The sequence below is a fragment of the Rhinichthys klamathensis genome, unplaced genomic scaffold (genome assembly GCF_029890125.1).
Source record: "Rhinichthys klamathensis goyatoka isolate OS25496 unplaced genomic scaffold, OSU_Roscu_1.1 h1tg000329l_1, whole genome shotgun sequence".
Taxonomy (NCBI): Eukaryota; Metazoa; Chordata; class Actinopteri; order Cypriniformes; family Leuciscidae; genus Rhinichthys; species Rhinichthys klamathensis.
The window spans coordinates 183090-202735 of NW_026606844.1; the positions used below are offsets into that span (position 1 = coordinate 183090).

A 19646-nucleotide genomic window follows, 5' to 3' on the forward strand; every position below is an offset into this window, starting at 1 on the left:
GCACCCTCTCGTTATGAGATTGAGTGGCAGTTTAGAGCAATATTACATTTTAGTTGCCATTTATGAATGAAGAAGAATGTTTTTTTATTCATTCCGTCTATAATTCATGGCCAACATCTTCCTCTGTTTGCATAAATGCCATTTTTCACAATCTGAATCTTTTAAGAGGCAGAGGCTGTGAATTGGCTCATGGAAGGTTTCAGCAGCAGTCTTGTTGAAACTCAAAATTAAAGTGTAAAATGGCATTAATTAGCATAAGTTGTCATGTTGTCCTCAGAGCAGTGAGTGTTTAACCTGAAACGAAAGAGCTGAATCAACTGTTTCCCTTCAATGGCAAAGCTTAATTTTCAACATCCACTACTCCGATTTTCAGTGTCACATTATCCTTCAGAAATATGTTGATTTGGTGCTTAAGAAATATATATATGAACTGCATATTGTGAAAATGCTATGTTGTCAAAGTTGAAATTGTGGCTTTATATATGGTCAGACACTTACAAAATATGGAGATATAAGGTCCATCCGACAGCAACGATATATAATTTATATTAAAATGTGCAGTTCACTAGAGTACAATCGTAGTGTTCCAATTTTTTTCTACTTGAATATCCAGTTTTGCTCTAAAATGTCATTTTATGTAAGTAAAATTTGTTACAAATGCTGTTTAATGTCGACTTTAATCTGTATTTAACCTGGAACATTTTTATTAAGGAAGAGGTAGCTCCATTTTAGACATTTAAAAGCCTGACTGCCTGACATGTACATTCCATTTAATCACTCTATTTAATTGAATACCTTTTAAAACTTTAGTTAATTTAAAGGCACAGTATGTAAGTTTCTCCACTAGAGGTCGCTTATTCAAAACAAAATCAAAGGCGTAGCTCGGGACTCAGGCAGAAATCATGTTCATGGATGAGCTAGAGTATTAAAGTTATTTATTCACTTAAATTCACATTATTAAATTTTTTGGACAAATTAAAATTGTGGGGTAACGCATGGCTGTTTTACTTGGTCAAAACAATCATACTAAAAATAAGTTTGAGTCTGTTGAAAGTTATGTTATAATGTTACACTCTCGTTACGTTCGGTGGCTGCTATGAGACACTTGTTGCACAATGCTTAAGTCAGATCGATATTAGAATATCACATATTAATAAAAGCTGGATGACTTGTGTTGCTAAATAGCATGCAATTCATTTTAAAATATACTGTATGGTGGAAAAAATGCTGCATTACTGTTTCTACAAATAAAGTCCTCCTGATTATGCTGTGTTAGCCACTTGGTACAAACATGTTACCAGCGGTAAATAAAGAAAACAAGAGATTCAACCAATAAGACTAAACGTGTTGCGCTATATAACAAGGAATAATTTTCTGTCGATAAATGTATCCAAACAGTTGCTCACCTCTCTAATAAAACACATTAAAGCGTCTTCGGTGTTTCCATGGCTTCTACGGAAGTAAAACTGGAAATCGAGGGTAACACGGATATGACGTCATTGACAGGCGACGCCTAAAATTGCTGATTTCTCTGGATTTAAACATTATTGGAAACATTTGGGATAATGCAAGTACACAAGTGAACAAAATATATTGTTCTAGTGGTTTTTGGATATTTTAATCAAAAAATAGTACGTATTGTGCCGTTAAACCTTTTTATGTTATACTGAATTACAATATTTTTAACCAATGGAAGTTTCCCAAGGGCTTGCTGGCTTATGCTACCAGACTCAGGAAAGGTGCTTTCTGGGGTCTGTTTGATTCTCCTGCACGTCTTACTGTGAAATTGCTATTTTGCACTGTGTTATAATATAATACAATGTCTTGTGTAAGTTGCACACCTGTGCCTCGGGGAATCCTACCGTTTAAATCCACACTGTGCCCACTTCAGTAATACAGAGCTAAATTATTTTGTCTTTCTGTTTTTTTTTTCTCCATGATGAACAGACTTGTTGGTGGATATGCTTGGAGTTCTGGCCAGCTACAGTATCACCGTCAAAGAACTCAAATTGCTCTTCAGCATGCTGAGAGGAGAAGGAGGATTGTGGGTAAGCCACTGAAAATGAGTGAAAACTCGTGTAGGGCTCTGGGGCTCCTAGGGGTTGTTAGCCTCTCCGCTTTTGGAGATCGTTTTGGAGCCTTTTTAGACCTCTGGAGCAATCAACCGCAGAGCAGATAAGGCCTGCCCAGGTATCGATTCACCGTTCTCTCGAGTGAGGGATATTGACAGAACATCAACTGCTGGCGGACACCACAGTGAGGATGTTGTCACAATAGCTTTAAGTTTTTGGATCGAGTGAAGTACCCCTTCTGGAGAAAAAAAATCGAGAATTGTGTGAAGACTTGCGCTTTAATAAGACAATTAGTTACGAGACACGGAAATAAAATGTTTTGATCAGCAGTGTTTTCATTAGCTTGCCAAAACAGGTGCGAATATGACAGATTGGATCAAAGTTCTTAAATCAAAACCGATTTTAGTGAAGCAAAACACTAGATTTAAAATTGAGCGTTTTAGAAGTTCCTGCTGAGAAAGTCCTGTGGGAGTTTAGTTATTGTGATTTGCTTTTTCCTTAAGTCGCTTATCTTACCGCTCACGTACTTCTGTCTTCCACAGCCGAGACATGCAGTCAAACTACTCTCAGTTCTCACTCAAATGGCACAGAGACACGGACCCGACACTTTCTTCAACTTCCCTGGCCGAAGTGCAGCTGTGAGTGACCCCACCTTTTTTTCCCATAATGCACATTTGCATTTTCTTTTAATGTACATTTCATTTGTCGTAAAGTTCAATTCAATTAATGTTGTTTTTAAACTGTTATTTTCATGATATGGATGATAACTGACAAAATAATATTGAAACTCAGTTTTGTTTAAAAAAAACCCCTGAAATAAATAATTTTAAAGCTAAACAAAGCAATATTTTCTAAATTTTCAAAACACTATTGTTCAAAATTTTACGGTCAGAAAGATTTTTTAAAATGTTTTTGAAAGTCTCTTATGTTCACAAAGGATGCATTTGTTTGTTTAAATATACAGTAAATACAGCAATATTGTGAAATTATTACAATTTGAAATAACAATTGTCTATTTTAATATATTTTAAAATGTAATTTATTCGGCAAAGCTGAATTAGTGTCACATGATCCTTCAGAAATCATTCTAATATGCTGATTTTGCAAGAAACATTTCCTTTATTATTATCAATATTGAAAGCATATGTGCTCCATAATATTTTTGTGGAGTCTTTGATACATTGAAAGGGTTTGCATTTATTTGAAATACTGTTTTTTGTAATATATACAAAAGAATAAGCTATTAGAATATATAAGAGTATATTTGTTTGGGTAGCTATATATTGGGAACATTTTATAACTGTTAGATTTTTAGAAGAATGAACGGATGCAAACAAAATTGTCTAGCATACATTACATATACAGACTCCAAGGAATTTTTTTGTTTGTAAATTTCTGTTTTCTGCCAGGCAATTGCGTTACCTCCAATTGCCAAATGGCCTTATCAGAACGGCTTCACGCTCAACACCTGGTTTCGCATGGATCCTTTGAACAACATCAACGTGGACAAAGACAAACCCTACCTTTACTGGTGACTACATTCACACAGCCTACGCTTTAATGCGGTTATATTTAACTTTGTCAACTCTGTGATAAAACTTGCTTAGCAGAAAAGAAAATGACCTTCAGGGCCTGCTTCTGTAAGTACATTAAACTGAGAGACTTTGTTTTAGCGTTTAACAGAGAGAGAGAGAGAGAGAGAGAGAGAGAGTTCTGGCTGCTTTGCCACTTATATAATGAGCTTTGTTTGAAGATTTTGTTTTCTGATGATGTGGTGGATTATGCAGGCATAAAAGGGAATTAGGTCAGATTCTGCTGATTAAACCAATAGGTGTTTGAACCCGGGGCAGAATGTTCTGGAATCGCTGGAAAATCTCTGCTGAGGGACACCGGGTGGAAATAGACATTCATTTGGGCTTTTAATGTCAGGCAGGCAAAAAGAGCGTCGTATGTAGAGACTTGTGGGTAATTACGGCTCAGATCAATAGCACAGACGCGTGTTTATTGGCCAGGGTTCCAGGAGCAAGGGAAAATGGTCCTCAAGGGAGAAGGAGTGCATTTGGAGAGAGAAAAAGAAGGATAACATCCATTTTTTAACAGCCTTGGTCTTTTTTTTAAAAGTCATTTCCCTCTGATATTAGTTTACCAACATGTTGCCCATCTAACAAATAATTTTAAAGAAAGCATTTTTCACATGTTCTTGAGTTCAGAATATTCAAATTCCTCCATGCATTATGTAGATCAAGGAACTGAGAAACTGCCACGGGCTTTGTGCGGAGGTTACAAAACAGTGTTGTTGAAGTCTGCCACGCTAATAATGCTAGCTACTGCTCCTAAACGCCGGGTTTGAGAGTGAGCGCTGTGTCCCGCTGTTGCTGTTGTTCTGCCAGATCTGTAGCCTGGAGCTGCCAAGCACAGGACTGCTCACACACAAACTCAAGAGTTCAATTTGTGCGTGACACAGATTCGGAATAAAAAAAAGATGTTCGCAAAGAAACAGAGTATTGATTCACGCTGAGAATCTAAGACACTAAAACGATCTCTTGTGTTGTTAGTTTTCTTGTGTGTGAGTGTTTATAGTCCTATTGTAGGGAACAGAGAACACAAAACTGTCTTTGACATTTTGAAATGCAGACTGAAATCTTTACTCTCTCTGTTTTGGAACAGGAAACTAGCTAATGCGTATCAGGACACCTACGCACCCTGTTAAAAACATTGTAGAGCAGCCTAAGCTGGTTTCCTGGTTCCAAGTCTGGTCAAACTGATCTGTTGGCTGGTTTTAGAGGGGTTTTAGACACTTTAAAGGATTAGTTCGCTTCAGAATGAAAATTGCCTGATAATTTACTCACCCCCATGCACGTCATCCAAGATATTCATGTCTTTCTTTCTTCAGTCGAAAAGAAATCAAGGTTTTTGAGAAAAACATTCCAGGATTTTTCTCCATATAGTGGACTTCAACGGGTTGAAGGTCCAAATTGCAGTTTCAATGCAGCTTCAAAGGGGAATAAAAATAAAGGAGTAAGAGTCTTATCTAGCGAAACGATCATTTATATACTTTTTAACCACAAATGCTCATCTTGCATTAGCTCTGCGATTCGCCACGCATTGTGTAATCACGTTGGAAAGGTCACGCGCGATGTAGGAGGAAGTACCGACCTAGTCTTTACAAAGCAAACGTCAAACGGTCTTTACAAAAAAAATCAACAAAATGAACAAAAGGTAAAACAACGATGTCGGACGATTTTGAAGTTGGAGGAGAAAATGAGGTGGAGTTTTTCGCCCTACACTACATTTTCCACCTACCTGACCTCTCCAATGTGATCACGTCATGCGTGAAGTCGTGGACGTGCAAGACGAGCATTTGTGGTTAAAAAGTATATATATATATATATATTTTTTTTTTTTAATGACTGATGGTTTGGCTAGATAAGACCCTTATTCCTCGGCTGGGATTGTGTAGAGCCCTTTGAAGCTGCATTGAAACTGCAATTTGGACCTTCAAACCGTTGATAACCGTTTAAAGGGTTAGTTCACCCAAAAATGAAAATTCTGTCAGTAATTACTCACCCTCATGTTGTTCCAACCCCGTAAGACCTTCGTTCATCTTCGGAACACAAATTAAGATATTTTTGATTAGATCTGAGAGCTGGATCACTCCTGCATAGGCTTCTAAGGGATTGAACCTTGCCGGCCCAGAAAAGTTATTAAAGACATCGTTAAAATGGTCCAAGTGACTACAGTGACATCTTAAGTTTATCAAGCAACGAGAATACTTTTTGTGCACAAAAAAATACAAAAAACCTTTACATAACTATTCATTTCCTTCTCTTTGGGCCTCGAGTGTGTTCACGTAGTGTAACTACGCAGCGCTTCTGTGTTGTACGTCACACGTAGGCTCACTATTGGCCGACGCTGGTCATGTGTGTGATGCGTGTGACGTACAACACAGAAGCTTTGCGCTGTTACACTACGTGAACTCAGGCCCACAGAGAAGGAAATGAATAGTTGAATAAAGTCGTTTTTTTTTTGTGTGTGTGCACAAAAAGTATTCTCGTCGCTTGATAAACTTTTTTGGAACAACATGAGGGTGAGTAATTACTGACAGAATTTTCTTTTTGGGTGAACTATCCCTTTAAGTCCACTATGTGGAGAAAAATACTGGAATGTTTTCCTCAAAAACCTTAATTTCGTTTCGACAGAAGAATGAAAGACATGAATATCTTGGATGACGTGGGGGTGAGTAAATTATCTGAAGTGAACTAATCCTTTCCGCTGGTAGACCAGCACAGGCTAGGGGGCAAACCTAAACCAGCTAAAACCAGCAAAACCATCTCTTTATACAAGAAAGTATAAGATGTGATTTTTCCTATCCCGTTAAACAAGAACCTCTTAAAATAGGTTGTAGCTGGTCTAGGATAGCTGGTCTCCTTCATAAACCCAGGCTGAAACACCAATTAAAACCAGCAAATCAAATGTTAGCTAGTTTAAAGGTTTTTTTTTTTTCTTAAGCAGGATTGCCAATGACTACTATCAAAATATATTTTGCAAATACATCACCTTAAAGTGTTATATAATACTGTATATTATATGTGTATTTATTGATATTTCAGTTTCCGCACAAGCAAAGGCATCGGCTACTCGGCACATTTTGTGGGTAACTGCTTGATTGTGACGTCACTGAAGTCGAAAGGAAAGGGCTTCCAGCACTGCGTGAAATATGACTTTCAGCCCCGCAAGGTAGACTTTCATTTCCAGCTTTGATTTTCTCTCTCTCCTTCTAGCATCTGTAGTAATCTAGTGATTGTGTCGTGAAGGAGTTCGAATTGAGTGGATGCACTTGTGAATTTTCTTGCTGTGATGCTCAGTGAAAACCACGAAGCTGTGCCGGAGGATGTATGATCCAGTTAACTGGGCTAAATATGCTGTTTACAAACTGTTAGCGAACCCCAGGACATGAGATAACTGAGGCCATTCTGTATTTGTTTTTGTTTTGTTGAATCGAAGGGAAATCTCTTGGAAATCACTGCACAGCTGCTGCAGTTTTGAAACATCTGTCTAATAAATGATTTCCTTGTTTCTACTCAATATTTAATGCTCTTAGCTGGTGTAATCTTTATAAATGTTAATATTTGTTAACTTGCTCTTTTGAGCCTTAGGGGAATGGGCTTGCCAAAGTCTTGAAGTTCTTTCCCAAATTCAAAACTTACAGTTCAGTCTTACAGACGTGGGTACAAGTTTGCATATTGTGTGAAACCGCACAAGATGATGCTTTATTAAATGTAAAAAAAAAAAAAAAAAAAAAAAAAAAAAAAAATGATCACAAATTTTACGTCTACATAGTTTCATTTAAATAGCACATTTAAATTGATCTGTTTACAGAAAAAGGTCAGACCCATTCATGTTTTAATTTTCAGCCACTTCTATGTGTTTAATGTAATAATATGTCGATGTACAGATACGCCAATGTGATTCAGACCTCTTGTGGCCCACAGTTTAAGAAGAGAAATACATTTTTGTGGCTTGGATTAACCTTTGTTATGCACGTGCAAATGAACTGTTTAATTCTTCTGATCTCCAGTGGTTTAGACTCATAGGGTTTTTCTTTCTTTTTCTTTTCTTCTTCCTAACAATGGAATTTTTGATTTAGTGACTTAATATAAGCAAGAACAAGCTGTGTAGAAACTCTCTTAGTACATTTTGATGTGGTCTTGCTTTGAGGATAAAAAAAAATGCAGATAATTTGCAATGACAGAATGGCAATAGAACCTCATTACAGTTCATGCATATATGATTATGTATTTTTCAAAATGTTGCTAAATGGAAATGTTAGTTATGTTGTTTTAAAAATGAGCATGAAAGAGAAAACGTTGAATAAAAACAGCTCCGTAAGATGTTACAATCAATGAACAGAACACACACAGAACATGCTTCTTGTCCTGAATGGTGTGTGTTTGAAACACTGCACCATATCGCGACTCTCTTTCGTGTGGTGGCACATTGACAGAAATGAAATCTGTAATGACCCTTGTCTCCTGCTAAGTAAACCTTCCTTTACTCCCTCACTACTCTGATTTCCTCTCTGCCTCTGTCCTCTTCCTCTCCTCTCTTCTCCTCTCACTCAAGATCTGATGTATTATTTATATCTAAATGCAAATTTTTACTGCATTAGACCTTCTGCCTGCTGCCCATGAAAATGGTTTTGGGTTGAATTTTGTGCTTCCAGTGCCAGAAAAGAAAAATACAGCTAAAACCGCATTTGAAAAAAGAAAAGAAAAAAAAACATTCTGAAAAGATTCTGTCCATCTGAAATTCTACAATTTCTGTTTTTCCCTGATCAAGCCTGATTTCTTACAGCATTTGGCTTTTATATGGAAGTGTTTCGATGACTGCTGAATTATTTTGCTATCAAGAAGTATTGCTGGGATTTTTGTATGTACCTCAATTACTGTAAAATTATCTGTGTTTTATACATAATATAAATGCAACTTGACAGTGATATCTGACAAATGTTACTATTATCTTTAGAAAAACAAACATTGATCATTCGTTGACTGTGCATTAATACTATAAAAGGGTTCAATTTAATTTCATGCTGAGAGTATCACAGTATATAATTATTATTATTATTTATACAAATGTATGCTCCGATGCTTCTGCAATATGCAGTACTAATTGTACTCGCCACGACCCTCTCAGAACAACTGATTTTTAGATTGTGACCTACCAGTTGAGAACTATTGATTTGCATTATTTAAACCTTCCTCATGCACTGCAATGTTTTTTTCTTTCTCTAGTGGTACATGATCAGCATTGTTCACATCTACAACCGCTGGAGGAACAGTGAGATTCGCTGCTACGTCAATGGTCAGCTCGTCTCCTACGGTGACATGGCTTGGCACGTCAACACCAACGACGTAAGAACGCTTTGCTATCGCTATCCCTCTCTCTGTCTGTAGCTGCCGGTGGTTCTCTCAGGGTAATATCATCACCACTGTGTGCACAGTGTGAAATGAAATGATAAAAGATGCATCGACTTACCACAGTTTCAGAATAAATAAATGACATTTATTGCTGCCAGCACGTACAGCCGATCATGTCGTTTAGCCGATACAGTGAAATATAGAGAAAATACAGAGAAATTATTTTCTTAATCAGTTTTACTGTATGTCTTTTTGATGCTGATTAATGTTTTTTTGCAATATGATGAAAATAGGACACTTTAATGTAGAAAAGATAAAGGTTGTCTTTATATCTATAAATACAGACTATTAGGGGTGTAACGATACCCTCATGTCACGATTCGATACATATCACGATACTGAACTCACGATACAATATTATTGCAAAACTCCAAGACATTTGGTAAAAGGTTAACAAAAAATTTACTGTTGATTAAAATGCTAAATTTGGCATTACATTGTGGGTGTAAATTAATAGACGTGGTGCTGATAACCCAATGCACAGGACAAAATATAAAAATATAAAAATATTCATGATTCTGAAGCTGAAAATACTGAATTATTTTAGACGGATATGCTTGCACTCTTTCACTGACTAGATATATTTAAAATAATGTAGGCCACTTTTTACTGGTAACATAAGACATTTGGCATTATCAGGACGCACAAATATTCCCCCGTTGCATTATTATACATTATATTCAACATTATATATTGTAGTTTAATGTAGTACTGACACCTAAAACTCTGAAAACTTGAATTTTACTCACACAATCATTTTATTTTGGGTGAACTATACACAATACATATTGTCACTAGTATACATGATACATATTGTTGCATTTTGTATTGCGATATATTGTTACACCCCTAATATACTGTGTATATATATATATATTATTTGCCAGCTCAAGCTTTATATAAGACATTATCTTGTAGATTCAGTGATTAGATTAAAATTCACAGACCTTTGCCTCTGTTTTTCTGTACCTCACTGAAAGCAATGTCAGATAATTAAAAGATTGGACCAGCAGTGCTTAACCTCAGCTCTCCCGGGTGCTGATTTTGATTAAACTAATAGGCAGGTTTCAGCACAGAATAACATCTCTGTAATGCTACATCTCAATTGCATTGTGGACCAACCATTAGTCGCTTGGTATGGAGTTTGCATACTGACATCCCACTATATTTCCACTCCAGCTCTCTATTTTTTCCCTACTATCTATCCACTTTTGAGAGATTGCTACTAAGAACTCCAAGCTGTTTTCTTGTGCTTATCACAGAGCTATGACAAATGTTTCCTCGGCTCATCTGAGACGGCAGACGCCAACCGAGTGTTCTGTGGACAGCTCGGAGCCATCTATGTGTTCAGTGAAGCGCTAAACCCTGCTCAGATATTTGCCATCCATCAACTAGGCCCAGGATACAAGGTATGTATCAGATTTGCCAAAGTGCGTTACACCCCAACGCTTCACAGCCACCATTGATCTCCAAGAGATGTTATTCCTCTGTCTGTGGCATTTGGTCATTGATTGATGTGCGTTCAAACATGATTTCACCACCCTGAGGAAACAAGCGCAGTTTTGAGATCTAAATCTCAGCTGATTTCAAGCTGGTCATTATTGTCCAGCTACTGTACCGTGTTACAAAAACGCCTAAGCTGGAAAAACGGATGTGGGAAATGCTGCATTTACATATTTACTTACGAACCTTATTCTTTTCGTCGTCATGCATTATTGCTTTTACACTGACGACAGCAAAGTTTCTCGGTTTTGCTTCTTAATGACGCTGATGAAGTCTGCCTCCGGATAGTTTATAGTCTTTCTTTCCCTTTCATGTCTCTGACCTTTTGTCGCTTATTCTCAAGGTGCTTTTGAAGCGATTTAGCATTTAATTGCATCCATGGGGTAAACAGAGCAGGTTACTGTGGATTTTTTTTTTTTTCCAAGGCTGTATCCTTATTAAATATGAAGCTCTGTCCTATTAGTAATTGGGACTCGCAGCAGTTTTTCAGTCTCATTGTGCAAAGTCTAATTTTCTCTGAAGCACCAGGCTTTGATTAGCGACTCATTATCTAAAACAATAAACCACATGCATGGAACGGATAGCAGATGTATTCCAAAAATGACATTACAGAAGCCATTGTTTATGAATGATGAGCTTTTCCTAATTTAATTCCAAATTCTGACACCATCTCAATTGTCTTTGCTCCATTACAGCAGTGTTTTACTCATGAGCTGTGCAATCTAAAAGGGCAAATAACTGCGAAAACCCCATCTTAATGTATTTATTTATTTGTACCTAGTGTGTTTTTAAACTACCTGTTAGACATTTGCACTGGTTTTTCTCTAATCAGTGTGGGCTGATCATTTCCCTTATTAATTGAGCTTCTAGACCTCTGATTCCCACTGCCCCTCACGTCGTCATGACGGACAGGTTGGCAGAAATAATGAGCAGTCTGCTTCAGGGAGAAAGCAATTACCCACCCAAGATAAACCTGTGAATGGAGTCTCTTGAATTCTCAAAAGGGGTTGTATATTTCAATGGAGAGTCAGCTATCAGACTACCTGTCAGCTCTGTGGCTGATCAGTTGAATTTAGCTGGTTTAGGAATAGGGCAAAGGCCTTCAGAGTTTATAGCAAGGCTAGACCGCAGGGCCTGGCCCTCATTTGATGAAAAACCTGATAAAATGAGTTTTTAATTGTGATGGATCTACCGTAAGCATTGCCTTCTAAAACGGTGTTTGTCTACAGAACGACAGACTGAGGGAACCCAAAAAATCACATGCAAGCGAGAAAAATTCAAATAAATGCACCATTGCTTGTCGGAAAATAAGGGAAAGTCTTCTTTTTTAATGTAGCAAAACAAACAATAAATGTCGACTGAGTGAATTTTTTTTTTTTTTTTTTTTTTTTTTTACTTGCATTTTGAAACACGTTTTAAAAAGTTTGCAGGCACCCAAAACGCAGCTGTCGTGTATAGTTAGGGAAAGATAGGCATTTTGATTGCCAATCTGCAAAAAAATTCTTACCAATAGCTTTTTTTACCATGTGTTCCTATAGGTGTCTAGTAACACCTCCCAATATATCCACAGCCAAATCCTCAGTGAAACGCCTGGAGAGCCAATCAAAGTTGGGGTGCCCAGAGGGCCTGGGTAAAAATAATGATTTTTTTTAACCAAAATTAGCTTTTGAGATGTCTAACTAGGGGTTTTTAGGGGTGCTGAATCTATCTAAGCCATTAGTTTTGAGTAAAATGATTCCAAGTCCATGCAAAAATCCATAAAAGGTGTTTTTATTGAACAATTACAAAACAAAACTTCCTAAATCAGTTTCAAATTTAACAAACCTCATCCAACTCCCCTGCATCTCTCTCACTCATGTTATCATCTGGCTGGTTGATGTTCTGGCAAGAGTTACCATGACAGTTCCCACAAACAGAAATGCACTTGACTCCTTGCTTTTTACAGCAGCACCTGAGAGTGTCACAGTCCCCCGTTTTTGGTGAATCCCCAGGTTTTGCTGATTTGTTTGTGAAAATGTTCATAGGCAGATTTCATGCACAAATTTGTGCGTACGCAAACGCATGCATTGTGAATGTGCCAGTGTTCTCAAACCATGTTAGCTGAAATAACTATTAAATGGTATTTTTCTTCCAGTTTGCAACCCTTCCCTGTCTTTGGCTTCCTGCCCTCAACAACCACTGACACCATTATTTGTTCTGTTGACTGTAATGTGTTGGCTCCCTTAGGTCCTTATAGCCTTCTTAGCCTTTTAGCAGAGTACCTGCCCGGATACGTCGAGACAGTGGGCTGTGGCAGGCTGAAAACTCACAGTCTCCAGGGATTTATGTGACTGATCTGAAGATGATCCGATTACCGTCTTGTTGCTGCTGCCTACAAACACTGAGCTCCAGTCAGACACATTTAGTTGTGTTCTTGTCTTTAATGCCTTGATAGAATAAACAGGTTTGGTCTCAGATTAGCAGTTTCAGTTTGGAAGAATATGTTTTGGGAGCATAAGTCTCTAATGCTAATCAAGGTAAAAAAAACAGTAACGTCGTAAAACATGAATACAATTTAAAATAAGTTTTATATTTTAAAGTTTAATTTATTCCTGTGATGGCAAAGCTGAATTTTCAGCAGTCATTATTACTCCAGTCTTCAATGTATATATATATATACAGTAGCCTATGTAGATGCCTCATTAGTGGCTGTTTCAATGGGCCGCTATATGCAAGTCATCCATCATATTGGAACGGTCAAAGCCAGTCTGTGAACATTTGAGAGCAAGTTGACTGAGCGTCTGCAACCGTAGTTAGACGCATGTATGAATATCTATATATCTGCAATAGACTTCATCTGATGATTTTGCTAAACTAACACAATACAAGAAGACACCACATTAAAAAGTTACATAGTAAAAAAAAAGAAAGTTACCTGTTGTTATGAGTTAATGCATATAAAAACACAATAATAACCTGTGAAGGTTATCCCATTTCTCCGGGAATTTAAATCTCTACGCAGTGTTGTGGAATCTTGGAAAACTCATAAAAAAATTTTTTTTACTATGAGTGACGACAGAATCTGAAATGTTGACCGTTCCAAGATGGCGGACATGTTGACGTGCCTGGAGCGGTCGAATGTGAAATCTATGTATACATATCTATGGTCACATGACCCTTCAGAAATCATTCTACGCTGATTTGCTGCTCAAAAAAACATTTCTTATTATTATCGTCATTGACTATTATTCTTTTATGATGATGTATAATATCTATATTTGTGTCAGACAGTCCCTGACTTTGTCTTTCTCCCTGTTGTTATGGAAGACAGATGCTCTGTTACTACTGCAGTCTCACTATGAGAGAACATATGAGCATGACATCATCAGTTTCTGACAGAAGTGTATTAGACGTTACGCCAGCGTCCTGTCAGATACATTTCTTTCTGTGGCAGTGATTTCAACTTTTTTGCACACTGTCGCCATGTATTTCCCTGCTGTGATATTTATTTTCCCAGTCAATCTGATACAGTATATTTTGAGATTAGCTTTGAGCTACATCATATGTTTGCAGCAGAAACCTGACCAGCAACAGGTGACATTCATGCTATCTGTTCAGCAGAGAAAACCAAACAACATGAATCTTTTTAGGTCAAAATAACCATACAGATCATCAAAGTTTCTTTTTTTTCTTTCCGTTTTCTTTATTTTGAATAGAATACAGATAACAGTAAAGCTAACATTAGCTGAACAGACATACTTGCCTCTATATAATGCTGTATTTATTTTCTCACAGATTGTGAAAGGAAAAATATGGAAAAATATTTGATTATATCAGGTTTATTGCTAGAAACCTATCCGCAAGGTAATAATCTATTTAATGACAACAATTTAATTACAGACACCCTCCTACATCTTTAAATAGACACTGAACAGTTAGTACATGAATAATGAAATATGAATACAATAAAGGGCCAGGTAGTTTGTTTCTGAATGCAGTTGTTAACATCTTCTTTTTTAATCATTGAGTTAGCTGAAGGACAGTTTTACATAAGATTTGTTAAAAAATGCTAAGTAAACTAGATGATATTTATTGAAATAATGAATTAATTGATTGCAAAGATATCATGTAACAAAATGTAGTGCACTACAACTATTTGGACTTTAGCAATAGTATTTACTGTATATAGCAAGAAATACTATATACTCCACCGCATGCAGTACGTAATGCACTAGTATTCGATTTTGAACATAGCCCATGTTTTTATGTGCATCTGTGGGGAAGAGAAAGTTTGCTGCCCTTGAGTGTGCATAGAATGATATATCCACACATGCCAAGCGCATATCTGTTATCTGGTCACATGACAAACTATAAACATTGCTTTTGTTCATGCAAGTGCTGTCAAGTACATGTCTTCTGATAAAAAGAGAGTTGGTTTTCTAAAAATGCCTTGATATCATTGTCTGCTCACTGCAAGTTAATACAGTTAGCAGACGTCTGGAGCAGGTCACATCTGGATGACATCATCACCGGGGATGTGCTGCAGGTGTTGTGCTGCAGGCCTTTGATTTGACAGCACACGAAACAACCTCATGAATGATAATTCAGCTGGGGGATTCCCATATCGCCCCTACTTCATCTTCATGATTATTTCATGTCACTGAGCTCATTTATTATTCATCGCGCTCCCACGACTTTGGATAAGATTTAATCACTACATAAAAAGAATCTTCTCCTTTTCATGCTAGGAATAGTAAATCCTTTAATAATCTCATGGAATAATACGATTTACATAGATGTACTGTTAAATATACATTGTGAGATTTTCATGTGTTTTGTGATAATTCAATCATTGGTGAATTCTCTCACCTTCACCTACATGTCTCACTTTGTTAGGCACCTTTTAGAGGTGAATATTGCATCATTTAGGCCAGATTTTCATCTGAGATTTTCTGTGTTGGTCTAGATTTGTCTTATTTTTTTTTTTTTTTTATCTCCCTAGAGCACCTTTAAATTTAAATCGGAAAGCGATATCCATCTGGCTGACCACCATAAACAAGTGTTGTACGATGGAAAGTTAGCAAACAGCGTCTCCTTCACTTACAACGCCAAAGCCACAGACGCTCAGCTCTGCCTGGAGTCCTCGCCCAGAGAAAACCCGTCCATTTTCGTGCATTCGCCTCACGCTCTAATGCTACAGGTACATTAAATGTCACTTTAAGACTCCTTTCTACTCCCTTAATCCTTAATAAACTGCATAATGGTTAGTAATGTCACTAAATGTTAATCAGATGCTGTGTTGTTTAGCTAACACCATGGGATAATGTCAGTGTTTGCCATTCAATGGTAATTGTTTGTAGAGATTAGTCAGTGGTTAATGTGAGTCGGTACTTTCAACAATGGCAAAAAAGTTCATTACTGAATGCATCGATCACTACTTTTTTATCCATGTGATTTTTCCCTTCTGTTTCTATAAGGATGTTAAGGCCATCGTTACACACTCCATTCATAGTGCCATTCACTCCATTGGCGGTATCCAGGTGCTGTTTCCTCTCTTTGCACAGTTGGATTTCCATCAGCACAATGAAAGCCAGGTGGAAACCACAGTGTGGTAAGTTATATTGTTTCCACCAAAGGTTTGGGGTCAATAAGACAAAATTAATACTTTTCTTCTGCAAGGATAAAAAGTTACAGTAAAAACATCTATAATGTTACAAAATAATTATATTTCAAATAAATGCTGTTCTATTCATCAAAGAATCCTGAAGAAAATGTATAATCTCCACAAAATATATTGAAAAGCACAACTGTTTTCAATTTTGATAAAACATGCAATAAGAAATGTTTCTTGAGCACAAAATCAGCATATTAGAATGATTTTTGAAGGATCGTGTGACACTGAAAACTGAAGTAATGAATACTGAAAATTCAGCTTTGCTATCACAGGAATACAATACATTTTAAATTATATTAAAATAGACGATATTGAATTTTGTATTGTAAAAATATTTCACAATATTGCTGTTTTTATTGTGTATTTGATCAAATAAATGCAGCCTTGATGAGCATAAGAAACTTCTGTCAAAAACTGTTACGATGGTGGTTGAAGCACGGAGGAAGCAGGATCCACATGCAGTACACTTTATTAAATAAACTGAAAACTTCACAAAGACTCAGACTCAGAACAGGAACAGGGCATCCAACATTAACAGTAACAATACAAGAACTCACAAAGACTGGACTGAAACACAGGGCTTAAATACAAGGGCAAACGAGCTGAACAAGATAACAAGGGGGCGTGGTTAACCGGGGACACCTGGGAAGACTAATAGACATAATGGGGAACTGCTAAAACAAGAAATGACAGGGGAACACAGACTGACATTACAACATAGCCCCCCCTCAATGGGCGGCTCCCGACGCCCATCAAAACAAAAACAAAAAACAGACATTTCAGGAGGGTGGTGGAGCGGAGGCGGTCCTGGGGGAGGGATGGAGGGCCAGGTCCGCACGGGGAACAGGACCAGGGCCTTGCAATGGTGGGCCAGGAACGTGGGCGGACCTGGGCCATGGGACGTGGAAGGAGCTGGCTGCGCAGGCGACCAGGGTGGACTAGGTAGTTCGGGCGGCCACGGCGGCGAAGACCCTTCCGGCGGCCACGGCGGCGAAGACCCTTCCGGCGGCCACGGCGGCGAAGACCCCTCGGGCGGCCACGGCGGCGAAGACCCCTCGGGCGGCCACGGCGGCGAAGACCCCTCGGGCGGCCACGGCGGCGAAGACCCCTCGGGCGGCCACGGCGGCGAAGACCCCTCGGGCGGCCACGGCAGTGAAGACCCTTCGGGCGGCCACGGTGGTGAAGACCCTTCGGGCGGCCATGGCGGTGAAGACCCTTCGGGCGGCCATGGCGGTGAAGACCCTTCGGGCGGCCATGGTGGAGAGGACCCTGCGGCCGGCCATGGCGGAGAAGACCGTTCGGGCGGCCATGGCGGTGCGGCCTTCACAGTCCCATCCAGGGTCCTACTGCCCCCCCCCAAAATTTTCTTAGGGGCAGCCATGGGGTCATCAGCAGGAACAGACACCGGCGCAGGATCAGCGGGCTCTGGCGCAGGATCAGCGGGCTCTGGCGCAGGATCAGCGGACACCGGCTCAAGTGTGTGCGTAGCCCACACACACCACATGGCTGTGGCCATAATGGCCAGTGTTGCGGTCACTGAGGGCTCAGGCGGCGCATGCGTGGCGTGATCAGTCTCTGGCTGGGCAGACGTGACGTGAACGGTCTCTGGCTGAGCAGACGTGACGTGAACGGTCTCTGGCTGGGCAGAAGTGGGCTGGACGGTCTCTGGCTGGACGGTCTCTGGCTGGACGGTCTCTGGCTGGACGGTCTCTGGCTGGACGGTCTCTGGCTGGACGGTCTCTGGCTGGACGTGGCTGACGTGAAGCTCTGGCTGGACGTAGCTGACGTGAAGCTCTGGCTGGACGTGGCTGACGTGAAGCTCTGGCTCGGCAGGCGGGACGGTCTGGACGAAACGAGTCCCAAGCAGGTTAGCCTTTTTGGCAACCCGTGCTGACCTCAGCGGGGGATCGGCCACGCTGGACACCAGACGGCTATAGATCGATCTGGTGGGTGGCTTGATAATGGGAGTGACGTAAAGACCAGACTGAAGGGATACTACTGGTTGATGGAGTTTCTTCTTCATGTCCACAGCAAACGACGAATCGCTCAGGAAAAGTGCCAGGTCGATATACCGTTCTAGCGTCCAGTCGGTATAGTCATCTGGCATCATAAAAGCGATGCCCTCGTCTAGTCCGCTCCGGAACAGCTCTATAAGCTGGACGTCGTCTAGGGACGCTAAATGGCAGCAAGCCCAGAAGTCCTTCACATACCTTACTATGGGCTGGCCATCTTGTGACATTGACAACAGGTATCTCCTTAGGGCCTGGTTGTTTGTGACTACTGGATCCATAGTTTCGGTGAGTTCTTCTGTTACGATGGTGGTTGAAGCACGGAGGAAGCAGGATCCACATGCAGTACACTTTATTAAATAAACTGAAAACTTCACAAAGACTCAGACTCAGAACAGGAACAGGGCATCCAACATTAACAGTAACAATACAAGAACTCACAAAGACTGGACTGAAACACAGGGCTTAAATACAAGGGCAAACGAGCTGAACAAGATAACAAGGGGGCGTGGTTAACCGGGGACACCTGGGAAGACTAATAGACATAATGGGAAACTGCTAAAACAAGAAATGACAGGGGAACACAGACTGACATTACAACAAAAACATTGAAAATCTTACTGACCCCAAACTTTTGAACTTTATAGTGCATAATATTAATTATTATTTTCATGTTAAGGCCAATAACTATGGAGGACCAACTCTACCATATTTAAAAATAAATACAGAAATAAATAAATGCTCAATAAATAAATAAACATACAATTAATTGCCCCAAAAAATACAATAAACAAATAAATGTAGGTAGAAATTAAATTATACAGTGAGACACAAATGTATATACCTCTTTTAATTAGCTTCTTTATTTATTTACCTTTGTAATAATTACCTTATTTATTTATTGTCCATTATAATCTTCAACTTTATTTATTAATTACTTATTTTTTATTCTTCCTTTGTATTTTTTTACCCTATTTATTTCTTCAATGCTATTTATTTCTGCCTGTCGTTTTTACATTTCTGTATGCATTTCTGCCTCATTATGCAAATGAGGAGGGGCTGTGTCTTAAGGGGTCAACTTCTGCCCATTGGTTGGTTAGCATTTTACTGCATCGGTCGAATCTACATGCCACCGGCCGCGATTTCTTTTTTTGCAGGGTGGTAGGGGAAGACTCATTAATATTCATTAGGGAACTCATCCCTGATTGTCAATTTAAAAGATACATTTTAAAGTCAAGAAAGTCGCAGTTTGATGTAAAACTGTTGAGGTATAAGACTGAAAATACGTAATTAAAAAGACTACAAACCCAAAAGGCGCACATTTTCTCTCAATGAATTAAGCTAACTTTACTGAAGCTAACGTCTGTCATTTGTTCTATAGTCTTACGTTATAATCGTAACGTTACGCCGTCATGCCTGAGTGTTTTGT

General features: G+C 38.9%; 1 protein-coding gene across 12 annotated transcripts in view; it reads left to right on the forward strand.

Moving 5' to 3' along the window:
• Positions 1-19646, forward strand: part of nbeab (neurobeachin b) — a 334783-nt gene that overhangs the window by 74949 nt on the left and 240188 nt on the right. For all 12 annotated transcript variants that reach the window (XM_056271937.1, XM_056271943.1, XM_056271940.1 and 9 more), the window contains exons 3-10: positions 1948-2048; positions 2615-2710; positions 3482-3603; positions 6683-6809; positions 8867-8986; positions 10315-10461; positions 15537-15734; positions 16012-16145. In XM_056271937.1, the coding sequence (XP_056127912.1) occupies positions 1948-2048; positions 2615-2710; positions 3482-3603; positions 6683-6809; positions 8867-8986; positions 10315-10461; positions 15537-15734; positions 16012-16145 (1045 nt within the window). The remainder of the gene's footprint in view (positions 1-1947; positions 2049-2614; positions 2711-3481; positions 3604-6682; positions 6810-8866; positions 8987-10314; positions 10462-15536; positions 15735-16011; positions 16146-19646) is intronic.